The sequence below is a fragment of the Prunus avium genome, chromosome 3, assembly GCF_965620075.1.
Source record: "Prunus avium chromosome 3, drPruAviu1.hap1.1, whole genome shotgun sequence".
NCBI lineage: Eukaryota > Viridiplantae > Streptophyta > Magnoliopsida > Rosales > Rosaceae > Prunus > Prunus avium.
The window spans coordinates 32,170,297-32,183,086 of NC_142286.1; the positions used below are offsets into that span (position 1 = coordinate 32,170,297).

Below are 12,790 nucleotides of genomic sequence, written 5' to 3' on the forward strand. Positions count from 1 at the left end.
TGCTTCGAACTTCCATGGCGTGAGCATCGATTCCAGTTCCGGTAATGTAGTCTGGAGGAACCGAGGAGGAAGCACTCTGGGCACGAGTCCTTGGAGAAGACATTTCCTAGGCTTACAGACTAGGAACGGAAAAGGGTTTAAGGATTGAACAGAGCAAAGGGAAAGGATTCCGACAAAAACCGAGAAAATTGAACTCTGAGAAAGCTAGGTCTTGAGATGAACAGGAACTGAAGATTTCAAATTTCTTTTAAAGGACTCAAAATCATGGGAAAAGGAAGACAAGACGCCACCTGAAAGCTGATAAGTGATGAGCTAGTGACCAGCTAGTAACTGACCATTTCCCCACAAGGTCTAGGTAGGTGGACGTGGCAGACAGGGGACGTTTTAAACTGGCACGCACAAATTAAAATCGCCGAAAACATTAAATCTGAAAACCATTTGACAAACGGTTCAGATTTAATGGGGGCATTGTTTGGGCTCAAATTTGGCGCACCCAGGCCTAAAGAAGAAAGCCCACGACATTCCCAAGCCGACTGTTCCAAAGCTCTGAGCCCATCAACGCGATCCGACCCTTTAAATTAAACGGATCGAAACAAATAAACACGGCCCAAAACATTAAGAGGCTTGGGAACAATAGGAATCAGAAAAAACTTGGGCCTCGAAGAAATCCAAAATTAGGCTCAAAAGCAAACTAGACTCAAGCTGGCCTTCAAAACGGAACAGTCCCACGTGATCCCTGACTTGGAGGAGTCAATAATTTCGGCTGAAAACTGAAAATAGAACAGGAGCAGGTATAAAAGAAGAAAAAATCTAAAGTAGCTTGTTGCTAGAAGATTAGAACCCGCTTAGTTTATCTAAAGATATTCTGATATTTTGGAGGAATGCCATTTTCGAGGGTAAGCAGACTCTGTTTTTATAAAAAGAGATAAGCGGGAAACAGGAAGCTGTCCAAAAGCTGAGAGCCAGCCATCTCCAAAACTCCAGACTTTTGCAGAAGCAGGTGGAATGGAAGAACAGGCATGGCACTCCATCAAAAATATAGAAGTAGTCACCTTAGGAACTAATCGTTGAGTGTTTACTCGCCAGAAAATGGATAGAACCCTTGCTTATTTCATTTTAAAATTAAAAAGATCTTTTGATTATTTGCCGCCCATTCTCAGAGGAACACTTCCTATATATACAAAAGAGGGTAAACAGAGCAACAATCAATCAATCAACCAACCAACCAAAACTCAGTCAAAAGACAAACACTCAAATGATCACTTGATCACAAAAATCCTAAACAAGTTCCAACAGACTTCGAGCCTGAAATATTCAAAAGCTTGCCAACAAGCTTGCAGAATCATCCTGTCTTCTCCCAGCAAAGACAAGTTTAAATCGCTACCTCTGGTTTGAATCCCAGTTCACTAGTCAACAATAACGAGATTTCTCTCGTTACAAATTTGGTTCAGTAAAAGCCAAGCTAAGCAGAGTTTCGAGTTTTCTCAAATATGAAAAACTCAACAAATTTGTGAAGAGCCCTGACTAAGCAGCACAGGTATTACAGCCCATTTCCAGCTCGAGTCCAGCCACTTCTGCCCCTTTCAGACTGGAGAAGTCCCAGTTCTACCCATCCAAAAGCCTTCCAGGGTTCGAAATAGATTAAAGCTCTGCCAAACTCAAGCTTTGGTATCGATTTGCAGCTGAAGCCTAGCAGTTGAAGTTGTTAAAAGTCCAGTCCAGCACAGGCGTACCCAGTCCAGCCCAGAACAGAGGCAACTATCCAGACAGAAATGGAAACACGGCCCTCTTCTTGTCCTTGTATAGTCAGTTTTTCCCTTTTTGAGTCTTGTAAAAGGGAGTTCTGTCTGAAATTGGTTCAATATGTCATCTTTCATTCTGGTCAGAATTACCGGTTTTCGTACTGAGAAAAATTGTAAAAGTCCTTACCAGTCTAAGGCATAGAAAAGAACTTACTTGGGAGATATTCCTCACCCAAATTCACAATCGTTTGATCAAAGTTAGTAGCTTGGGGCGCAAGTTATTTTTACCATAAGTCTGTTAGGGTTGAAAAATTGCTAACAGTGGCACGCTCAACACATAAAGAAAGTTAATTCACTGACCAAAACATGGTCTTTGAATTAATGGGGAACTTTGCCCTGTCATCTCAGGAAGTAAATCAAAACGGGTGAACAGAAATTGGCAGGGGAGGCCACTGGTTCACAAGGTTCTTCATTCAAAAACTTGGACAATGTGGGGAACCATGTGCTTCTAAGGAAAAGCTAAGCTCAGCTAAGCTAGATGTGTTCTCTTTTTCTTTCATTCAAATGTGAGTCTTAAATACGCTATGACATCAGAAACATGAAAAATAAATAAATAAATGAAGAGTGCATTATGTTATTAAAAATTGTGTTTTTCCTTTTCTGTAATAACAAAACAAAATCAAAACGTTCAATTTTAAAACCTTTCAAATAATAACACATTACATCAATCACAGTTCTGCATTATATATATGACCTTATTAAAAGGGGATTATCAATACACAAAAACCATATAAAAATGCATAGCACATTTAATAAAATATATATAATTTCAATGCGCATACTCAAAAACCATAGAAAAAGAAAAGGCATGGCACCTCAAGCTGTATTATAATTCCAGAAAACCAGGAGGATGTTGACTTTGGTGGAACAAATTGGTGTGGCTTTAATGAAGGCCACGTGTGACGTGTCCCTTTTGTGTTTTTCAGCCACACATTGAAGCTTATTGAATACGCTTCTTATCCCCTGGGCTGCCGATCATAGAGAAATTCTCTATTTATTTGCTTCTATGTTGCTGCATGCAGCAGCTTTGGTGAGGAGCCAAAGGTCCATTTTGTCTTGTCTTTCTTGGTCATTGGGTGTGAGCCTCATTTGTGAATCTCTCTTCTGTATTTGGTGTGCTAGCGACTTAATGATCAACGAGGAGAGTCTGCAAGTTTCTCTTCTTCTGTTTTCGGTTGCTCTTCAGTTTATGAGTTGCTTTATACATCTGTATCTGTTCTCCTTTTGGTATTTGTGGTTTGGGTTGACAGAGTCGAACTCTGTAATCTCCTGTTGTGGTGAGAGTGTTAATTCCTCTGTAATCTCCTTCTGTTAATAGTAGAATTTCCTCGCCGTCTTCGAACGGCTTTAAGCGCTGAGCAACAGTTCTGCGTGTTATTTTGTTTTATCTACATCTGTCATATCTTGTCTTGTTATTTTATCATTCTCACATCTGTCATATTTTGTCTTGAAGATTTCATTGTTGACGTCAGAGATGTCCGTTCCAAAAAGACAAACGCCCCAGTGCTAACTACCAACAAGTTCAGAGACCAAAGATCCTCAATTAGCCTATTTTAATATGCCTGAGTGAGCCTAAAACATAACAGATAATTAGGCAGTTTCCATGGCAGCAGCTTGTAAGCCTCATGCTGTATGCATCCCATTCCCATATCAAAGCCACATAAAGGCACTGCTCAAATTTGCAAAGCTCTTGCATCATAGAGGTTTTCATGTAACCTTTGTCAATACACTGTACAACCATAGACTCTTTCTCAAATCTTTAGGCCCCAACTCCCTTGATGGCTTGCTAGACTTTCAGTTTGAAGCCATCCCAGATGGCCTTCCAACTTCAGATTCAGATTCCACCCAAGACCTCGCTGCTCTTTCTGATTCCATAATCAATACAAACCACTTCTTGGATTCATTTCGCGATCTCCTCACGAAACTCAATCTCGATGTAGCAACTTCCAACACTTGTCCTCTGGCTTGTATAGTAGCAGATGGTGTGTCATGCCATTCTCCATCACAGTCGCCAAAGAGCTTGGAATTCCCAGTGTGTCGTTCTTCAGTATTGCTGCATGTGGCTTCATGGCCATCAAACACTTTCATGCCCTGGTGGAAAGAGGATTTACACCCCTAAAAGGTGGAGGGCAGAGAGAGGATATCTCAATGAAACAAGATCTATGAACTTGGGAAATGTTCTTTTGTTAGATGCTTATGTTGCCGGACTCTGAATTTGTACCATACCTTCGAGGAAGAATCGACTTGATCAGTTGTACACAGATTCACAGTCAAGCAAGAGATCATTTCTCCCTGTTTATGATTCAATTGATTCATATTACTTAACTAACTCATTATAACATTTCTTTCCTTATTGTTAATTTGCAGATGAGACATATCTAACTAATGGCTACCTAGACAGTCATAGATTGGATACCTGGACTAAAAAGCATCCGGCTAAGGGATCTTCCAAGCTTTGTTCGAACTACAGATACCAAAAGCATTGTGTTTAACTTAGGCATAGAAGCAACTGAAAAGGCAAACAAGGCTTCTGCAGTTGTTTTACATACTTTTGATGCGTTGGAGCGAGATGTTTTGGATGCTCTCTCATCTATGCTTCCCCTTGTTTACGCCATCGGCCCTCTCCAATTACTTGTCAACCAGCTGCCAGAAGACACTCTGAAATCTCTAGGATACAGTCTATGGAAAGAAGAAACTGGCTGCCTCCAGTGGCTGAACAACAAGGCCCCAAACTCGGTTGTTTATGTGAATTTTGGCAGTGTAGTCGTCATGACACCAGAACAACTTGTTGAGTTTGGTTGGGGACTTGCAAACAGCAAGCATTTTTTCTTGTGGGTAATTAGGCCTGATTTGGTTATTGGTGACTCAGCTATTTTGCCAGCTGAGTTTGTGGATGAAACAAAAGAAAGAGGTCTAATAGCAAGCTGGTGCCCACAAGAGCAAGTCCTTAACCACCCATCAGTTGGAGGGTTTTTGACACACAGCGGTTGGAACTCAACGGTCGAGAGCCTGAGTGCAGGGGTGCCTATGATCTGCTGGCCGTTCGTTTCGGAGCAGCTAACAAATTGTTGGTATACTTGCAATGAGCTGGGCAGTGGGATGGAGATTGATAGCAATGTGAAAAGAGATGAAGTTGAGAAGCTTGTTAGAGAGTTGATGGAGGGAGAGAAGGGTGAGAAAATGAGAAATAAGGCTAATGGGTGGAAGAAACTAGCAGAAGTGGCCACTGGTGCACAAGGTTCTTCATTCATAAACTTGGACAATTTAGTGAACCATGTGCTTCTAAGGAAAAGCCACGTGTAACATGTACTAATTTTTCCGTCTCATAAAATTTACTTTGCAACTCCTTTTTTAAGATAAGTAGGCTGGCTCTTTTTTTTGCTTCATTTTTTGGGAAAGATAAAATGGGCTAAATTTATTTTTTTTCTTCTTTTTAATCAAACAAAAATGCTGATTGAACATATTCGAATGATCAAATGTCAATTTTACCATTTTACATCCTTAATTTGCCCAAACTGGTGAAGGATGATGGATAGGTTGAATTAGTATCAGAATAAGTCAAGAGTTCGATCCTTTTAATATAACTAGAAAAGAAAATTGCATGACCACCCCTCCCTCATTAACCCCTCTTCTCTCTCCTTTGAAAACTCCTCAATTGGACTAACGGCCTATATGTGAGTATGACTGTGGAGTTTGCAGAGACATAAAGAAGAAGGGGATGGGGTTGTGCCAGATTGCATGGAGGGGCCGACATTAGGTACAGGTTAGTACTTGTCAATGGGTCAGCCCGGGCTAGCCTAGCCCAAATTTATTGGGCTTGGGTCGGGTTGGACAGGGCTTTAAAGAGGAGAGAGAAAATAACGAGGCCGGGTTTTTAAAAAAAATTCAAAGTCCAAGGCCGGCCCATGGGTTAGGCTTGAAAAAGCTCATCGGGTTGAGCCGAGTTAAGCCCAACAAGGCGGGTCGAAATGGGCCTACTTTATTTTGTATTTTTTTTAATATTGATTTTTTTTGTCAATTCTTTTTTTTCTTCTATGTTTTGGTGTGTTTCTACGTTTTTTTTTTTTTTTTTCATAATTCTCTATTTACATTTATCTATATGTTTATGTCTTCATTTTTTTCTTTGTTCATTTCATAAATTCACAATACATAAATTAAGATTTAGAAAACTAAAACAAAAATTCATATGAACTCTTGTGACATTCTCTTCACCGTAAAGCTCTAAAAGATGACATGGAAGAAGTGCATTCTAAGTTGACATAGTTTGATGTAGCTCCAATATTATTGATATGGCTTATATTCAGTTGTGGCAAGGTGTTTGATGAAGCATATATAAATATCAGATGGTGTAACATATAATTATTAAATTGTCTATGGCATGGTGGATAAGTTGTTGATTCGAATGAAAGTAGTAGGGGTTCGAAACCCCTTGTGTGTGTCTCCATTTCCTTTCACTTTTAAGCTAAATTTATATTTATATAAAATATATGGGCCTTTGTGTTGGACTTTAATGGGCTTTGTGAGCTGGACCGGGCTTTTTCTTGATGGGCCGGTCGGGCCCCAATTGGCCCACAAACCTGTAGGCCAAATGATGACCCCTAGTACAGGTTGTTGATTTTCCGGGGTTTTTTTTTCAATTTCGTTGAATGGTAAAATGGGAAATTTCGAGGGGAAAATTTTGGGGTTGGGTCGAAATAGAATTTACCTATTTTGAAATGGTTAAATTTGCTAATAGCACTAACTTGGTCAAAAGGGGAAAAAAAAAAGCCGGGAAAGTGAGAGAGGGGGAAAATGAGGGCCAAAATAAAACAATTTAACGAAAACCAAATAGAAAATCGAAATGCCTCCTCATATTTTCTCACTGGTGTGAGCCGAGTGATTCAGAGAGACTGAGACTGAGACTGAGAGAGAGATGAAGACTGCAGCAAAGAGTTTGGTCATCGAGATCGAAGACGACGACTTCCTTTCTCAGGTGGCGGCAGCTGAGGCCCAGGCGCTCGCCAGCAAGCGTCGGCGTATCAGTATCGCACCCTCTCCAAACGCCGCCGTTTCTTTCCATTCCCGCGCGAATCACAAAGGAGGCTCGGACGACGAAGATGGCGGTATTTACACCGCGGCTCTCAAAGGAAGCCAAAGAGCAGCCCCCGAGCCTCCACGCGGCGGATTTTCGACGGGGAGAGTCAATGTCGGCCAGACCGGAAACGACGGCATTTCTGCTGGCGGTGGTTCGTGCTTCAAGTGCGGAAAACCGGGACACTGGGCCCGCGATTGTGATGTCACCGGTGGAGGAGGAGGAGGAGTCGGCGGTGGAGGGTATTATGGTAATTCCGGCGGCGGAGACTCTTCGTCTTCGATTTCGGTTCCGGAGAAGAGCTGCCCCTGTGGATTTGGCGCCTGCATGGTGCTCACTGCAAATACTGAGAAAAATCGAGGTCGAAAGTTTTACAAATGCCCTCTTAGACAGGTTCACGAATCACAAAACCCATTTCTAATTTTTTGTCTTTTTTAGGTTTAAGAGAGAAATGGATGTCATGGTTATTGGTTTTGTTTGCTTGAATTTTGACAGGAAAATGGGGGATGCGGTTTCTTTGAGTGGTGTGACAATGCTTCTTCTGGGCCTAATGTAATGGCTAGTACTGGTATGGGTAGTGGTAGCGCTACTAGGAGCCATAGTTATGCTGCATCTGATTCTTCATTTCCTGCTCTTGAATGTCCCTGTGGCGGTGGTCTGTGCTTAATCTTAACAGCCAAAACTGGCAAAAACATCGGCAGCCAATTCTATCGTTGTCCTGCAAACGAGGTACCCTTTAACTTGTTGAGCCTAATTCATTGATTTTGGCCCAATTAGATAGGAATGCATTGCAAATTTGGAATCTTTATTGTATATTTATTATGTGTTTGAATTAATGTCCAAGAGAAACTGCGTGTTTGGACTCTGAATCGTAATAGAAATGGATAGTGGCTTATTGTTTTTTGTTTTTTGGCTCGTTTAGGGATGCGGTTTCTTCAAGTGGTGCAATGAGCATACCGGGCCAGCTGCTGGTGTTCTGGGTGGCGGCGCTGCCAAGGTGGAAAGGAAGGTTTCGAGTGAGGCAAGTAACAATGGCTTTGGTGTGAGAACTGGTTCTTCCTGCTTTAAGTGTGGAAAGGAAGGGCATTGGGCAAGAGATTGCCCAGCAGTTCCTTCCTATAATGCTCCGGTTGAGTTGGGAGCACGGTCTGCTGCTTCACCGGGCTCTTGCTATAAGTGTGGCAAGCCAGGGCACTGGGCGAGGGACTGCCCTTCTGGTTGATGTGCAATGTACTACTGAAAGACAACCATTTCTTGAGTTTAATGTTTGTGTGTTGAAGTTTTTCAAGACTAGCTGTTTCTTGATATGATATGAGAGATTGAAAACAGGATTAACACAACCATATTAGGCCTGTTAATAGTTTTCTGAGAAACTTGGGGAACAAGTAAATAGAACTTCAGGATCTTTGTTGATTGCCCATCATTTTCATTTCTCAATAGAAATTGCTCATACAGATTATACAGGTACATATTTTAATAAATGAATGCTAACACATGCGTCAATGAGCTGTAAATTCTTGGTGAGACTGATGGGTTGATATGTTCAAAGATGAGTAATGTTACCCATGTCTTTTGTTAGAGATGTAGTTTTTCGGCATTTTTTTGGGTACTAATTTTCGTTACTCTTTCAGCATTTTTTTCACAAAAGCCGCCTTCATTATGAATTTTTTTTCACCATATGCGTATAACCTCTAAGCTCAGTATGGACCTTTTAATAACAGTACAATAAAAAGAGCAAACCCCACCGTCCTTTATTTATTGAACTCATTGTGAATTTGTGATAGAACAATCCCACACAAAATTGTTGATTGCCTATAAAACTCTACTGCTTGCATTTGTGTGAATTGCAAACACAACTCATACACTGACCAACAAAAACTAAGATGAGTTCAATTTCAGTTGATAATAAGCCTCATGCTGTATGCATTCCCCTTCCATTTCAATCCCACATAAAGGCAATGCTCAAATTAGCAAAACTCCTCCACCACAAAGGTTTTCATATCACCTTCGTTAACACAGAGTTTAATCACAAGCGCTTTCTTAAATCTCTAGGACCATACTCCCTTGATGGCTTGCCTGATTTTCGGTTTGAAACTATTCCCGATGGCCTTCCTGATTCAGATGCAGATTCCACCCAAGACCCCTATCTTCTTTGTGATTCTGTCAGAAAAAATTGCTTGCCCCCGTTTCGTAACCTCATCATGAAACTCAACGATACAACTTCCAGCAGTGTTAATCCTCCAGTGACTTGCATTGTTTCTGATGGGTTCATGACGTTCACCATCACAGCTGCTGAAGAACTTAGACTCCCTGTCACGCTGTTATTTACCATTGCTGCATGTGCCTTCATGGGCTCTAAACAATATCCCATTTTGGTAGAAAAAGGACTTGCGCCACTAAAAGGTGAATATATTGAGCCAGTTGTTTAATTTTATGATTCATTATGCTTGTTTTCTAAACAAATGAATTTTTTCTATAATTGCTCGGTTGTTGCAGATGAGAGCTGCTTAACAAATGGATTTCTAGACAAGGTAATAGATTGGATTCCAGCAATGAGGGGTATCCGTTTAAGGGATCTCCCAAGCTTTTTCGAAACTACAAATGATCCTAATGACATCTTCCTCAACTTCACCATTGAAGCAATGGACAGAGCTCATAAAGCCTCAGCAGTTGTGCTTCATACTTTTGATGTATTGGAGAGAGATGTTTTGGATGCTCTCTCATCCATGCTTCCACTTGTTTACGCTATTGGCCCTCTCCAATTACTTCTCAATAAGATACCACAAGAGTACCCTTTGAAGCCTATGGGATACAGTTTATGGAAAGAAGAAACCGAGTGCTTCAAATGGTTAAACGACAAGGCGCCAAATTCTGTTGTTTATGTGAACTTCGGCAGTATAGCAGTCATGACACCGGAATGTCTTGTGGAGTTTGGTTGGGGACTTGCAAATAGCAAGAGTCCCTTCTTGTGGATAATTAGGCCTGATCTGGTGGTGGGTGACTCTGCAATTTTGCCACCTGAGTTTGTGGCTGAGACCAAGGAAAGAGCTCTCATAGCAAGTTGGTGCCCACAAGAACAAGTGCTTAACCACCCATCCATTGGAGGGTTTCTAACACATAGCGGTTGGAATTCAACCATTGAAAGTTTGTCTGCAGGAGTTCCTATGGTTTGTTGGCCACTCTTTGCTGACCAGCCAATCAACTGTTGGTATACTTGCAATGAATGGGGCTGTGGCATGGAGATTGATAAGAATGTCAAGAGAGAGGAAGTGGAGAAGCTTGTTCGAGAGTTAATGGAGGGTGAGAAGGGCAAGAAAATGAAAAATAAGGCCATGGAGTGGAAGAAACTAGCAGAAGAAGCCACTGGTCCACATGGTTCTTCATCCACAAACTTAGACAATTTGGTGAATCAAGTGCTATTAAAAAATAACTAGCAGGATGTACTGCGCATAGGCTATTGTCTTATAAATAAACTAGCAAGATCGATCAAGATGCGCCATGGCAAGGTCGTTGTCTCTGTTAGCAGCAACAGCATATGCTTATGAAGAATTCCAAACATTACGTTCTCAATGAGCTGTTATCTATATACTGTTAAACACTTAAATCTATGAGCTGAACAATCTTGGTGGATTACATGCTGATTAAGTTCTATATAGAAGGGTCCTTAGTAATTATTTCTGAACATGTCTTGAGTATTTGATGAATGAGTAGAGAGGACAAAGAGAAACTGTAATCAATTGTGCCAAAGAGCTTTAAATCCTTGGTAAGACTGAGTGGTTTTGCTAGAGATGTAGTTTTTGTTTCCTTTCACAGCTGCCGCCTTTATTATGAGAATATTTTCAATATGTGGCCTTTACTGAAACTACAATACAAAGAGCAAAGCCGACCGTCGATTGTTTATTGGACTCATCGGCAGATAACAGACACACACTAAAAAACGTTGGCCTGTAAAATTATATGTATATATTGTATTTGTGCTACAACTGATACACACAATCTAAGATGAGTTCAGTTTCAGTAGTCAATAACAATAAGCCTCATGTCGTATGTACTCCGCTTCCATTTCAAAGCCATATAAAGGCAATGCTTAAATTTGCAAAGCTCCTCCACCACAAAGGTTTCCATATAACCTTTGTCAACACAGAGTTCAACCACAAGCGGTTTCTTCGATCTCTTGGACCCAACTCCCTCAATGGCTTGCCTGATTTTCGATATGAATCAATCTCAGATGGCCTTCCAATAAGTTCAGATACCGATGATGATGGAAATACTGTCCAAGACATCCCTTTGCTTCTTGATTCCATCAGAAAAAATTTATTGGCTCCGTTTCGAAACCTCCTCAGAAAACTCAATGACACTGCATCTTCCAGTGCCAATAATAATATTATTAATAATCCTCCAGTGACATGTATGGTTTCAGATGGTTTTGTGACATCCACCATCACAGCAGCCGGAGAGCTTGGAATCCCTGTCGTACTCTTCTTTACCATTGCTGCAGCTGGCTTCATGGGCTCTAAACAATATTCTGTTTTGGTGGAGAAAGGACTTGCACCACTCAAAGGTGTGAAAGAGAAATGGGGAAGCAATTGTTGTTTAATGTATGATTATAAATTGCTTGTTTTTAAACAAATTAATGATGCAACTTTTCTTTACTTGGGTCTTGTGTTGTAGATGAGAGCTGTTTGACAAACGGCTTTTTGGACAAGGTAATAGATTGGGTTCCAGGAATGGAGGGTATCCGTTTAAGGGATCTCCCAAGCTGCTTTCGAACGACAGATCCGGATGACATTGTGCTTAACTTTGCCAGGGAAGCAATGGATAGTGTTGATAAAGCTTCAGCAGTTGTTGTTCACACTTTTGATAAGTTGGAGCCACATGTTTTGGATGCTATTTCATCTATGCCTCCACCTGTTTATGCAATAGGCCCTCTACAATTACTTCTCAATCATTTGCCAAAAGACCCTTTGAATTTGAAGCCTATGGGATACAGTCTATGGAAAGAAGAAACTGAGTGCCTCCAATGGCTAAACTCCAAGGCACCAAACTCAGTTGTTTATGTCAATTTTGGGAGTTTAGTGGTCATGGCACCACAACAACTTGTTGAGTTTGGATGGGGACTTGCAAATAGCAAGCTTCCCTTCTTATGGGTAATTAGGCCGGATTTGATTGTTGGTGAATCAGCAATTCTGCCACCTGAGTTTGAGTTTGAAACTAAAGAAAGAGGTCTTATAGCAAGTTGGTGCCCACAAGAGCAAGTCCTGAACCACCCATCCGTCGGAGGGTTTTTGACACACAGCGGTTGGAATTCAACCATTGAGAGTCTAACTGCGGGTGTGCCTATGCTCTGTTGGCCAGTCTTTGCCGAGCAGCACACCAATTGTTACTATACTTGCAATGAATGGGGCAGTGGCTTGGAGATTGATAACAATGTGAAGAGAGATGAAGTGGAGAAGCTTGTTAGAGAGTTAATGGAGGGGGAGAAGGGTAAGAAAATGAAAATTAAGGCCATGGAGTGGAAGAAACTAGCAGAAGAAGCCACTGGTCCGCATGGTTCTTCATCCATAAACATGGACAATTTGGTGAATCAAATGCTATTAAGAAAAAAATAGAGATTATTCATAAGAATAATATTAATTTTTTTTGTTAATGTTGTAGCAAGATGTATTCAACTTCCATTTCCAAGCCATATAAAGGCAATGCTGAAATTAGCAAAACTCCAAAGATATCACTTTGCTTTTTCATTCCATCAGAAAATATATATTGCCTCCTCAAAAAACTCAAAGAAATTGCAACTTCCTTTAACATTGATCCCCAGTGACTTGTATGCATTGTTTCAGATGAATACATGCCATTCACAAACCCCACCCCCCCCCCCCCCCCCCGCTGAAGAACTTGGCATTCCTATTCTCAACTTCCT

General features: G+C 41.0%; 3 protein-coding genes and 1 pseudogene across 4 annotated transcripts; all 4 read left to right on the forward strand.

Moving 5' to 3' along the window:
* The first annotated feature begins 2,808 nt into the window (after positions 1 to 2,808).
* On the forward strand, positions 2,809 to 5,162 carry LOC110773100 (7-deoxyloganetin glucosyltransferase-like; annotated as a pseudogene). The gene is made up of 2 exons (XR_015834322.1): positions 2,809 to 3,924; positions 4,170 to 5,162. The product of XR_015834322.1 is annotated as a 7-deoxyloganetin glucosyltransferase-like (transcript).
* Positions 5,163 to 6,571: 1,409 nt separating this feature from the next.
* Positions 6,572 to 8,296, forward strand: LOC110773101 (uncharacterized). Its single transcript, XM_021977607.2, has 3 exons — positions 6,572 to 7,266; positions 7,369 to 7,602; positions 7,796 to 8,296. Exons 1-3 carry the CDS (start codon positions 6,715 to 6,717, stop codon positions 8,093 to 8,095), a joined length of 1,086 nt encoding a protein of 361 aa, XP_021833299.2. The 5' UTR covers positions 6,572 to 6,714; the 3' UTR covers positions 8,096 to 8,296.
* Positions 8,297 to 8,733: 437 nt separating this feature from the next.
* LOC110773104 (7-deoxyloganetin glucosyltransferase-like) lies at positions 8,734 to 10,692 on the forward strand. Its single transcript, XM_021977609.2, has 2 exons — positions 8,734 to 9,276; positions 9,370 to 10,692. The coding sequence occupies exons 1-2, from the start codon at positions 8,757 to 8,759 to the stop codon at positions 10,305 to 10,307; spliced, it is 1,458 nt and encodes a 485-aa protein (XP_021833301.1). The 5' UTR covers positions 8,734 to 8,756; the 3' UTR covers positions 10,308 to 10,692.
* Positions 10,693 to 10,875: 183 nt separating this feature from the next.
* Positions 10,876 to 12,580, forward strand: LOC110773105 (7-deoxyloganetin glucosyltransferase-like). The gene is made up of 2 exons (XM_021977611.2): positions 10,876 to 11,434; positions 11,545 to 12,580. The coding sequence occupies exons 1-2, from the start codon at positions 10,876 to 10,878 to the stop codon at positions 12,480 to 12,482; spliced, it is 1,497 nt and encodes a 498-aa protein (XP_021833303.2). The 3' UTR covers positions 12,483 to 12,580.
* Positions 12,581 to 12,790: the final 210 nt, after the last annotated feature.

Excerpts from the sequence above, each read along its gene's own strand:
- LOC110773101 (XM_021977607.2), top strand. The coding sequence starts at position 6,715 with ATGAAGACTGCAGCAAAGAGTTTGGTCATCGAGATCGAAGACGACGAC. Across the intron at positions 7,267-7,368 it reads ACAAATGCCCTCTTAGACAG|GAAAATGGGGGATGCGGTTT; the intron begins GTTCACGAATCA and ends GAATTTTGACAG. Across the intron at positions 7,603-7,795 it reads ATCGTTGTCCTGCAAACGAG|GGATGCGGTTTCTTCAAGTG; the intron begins GTACCCTTTAAC and ends TGGCTCGTTTAG.
- LOC110773104 (XM_021977609.2), top strand. The coding sequence starts at position 8,757 with ATGAGTTCAATTTCAGTTGATAATAAGCCTCATGCTGTATGCATTCCC. Across the intron at positions 9,277-9,369 it reads AGGACTTGCGCCACTAAAAG|ATGAGAGCTGCTTAACAAAT; the intron begins GTGAATATATTG and ends CGGTTGTTGCAG.
- LOC110773105 (XM_021977611.2), top strand. The coding sequence starts at position 10,876 with ATGAGTTCAGTTTCAGTAGTCAATAACAATAAGCCTCATGTCGTATGT. Across the intron at positions 11,435-11,544 it reads AGGACTTGCACCACTCAAAG|ATGAGAGCTGTTTGACAAAC; the intron begins GTGTGAAAGAGA and ends CTTGTGTTGTAG.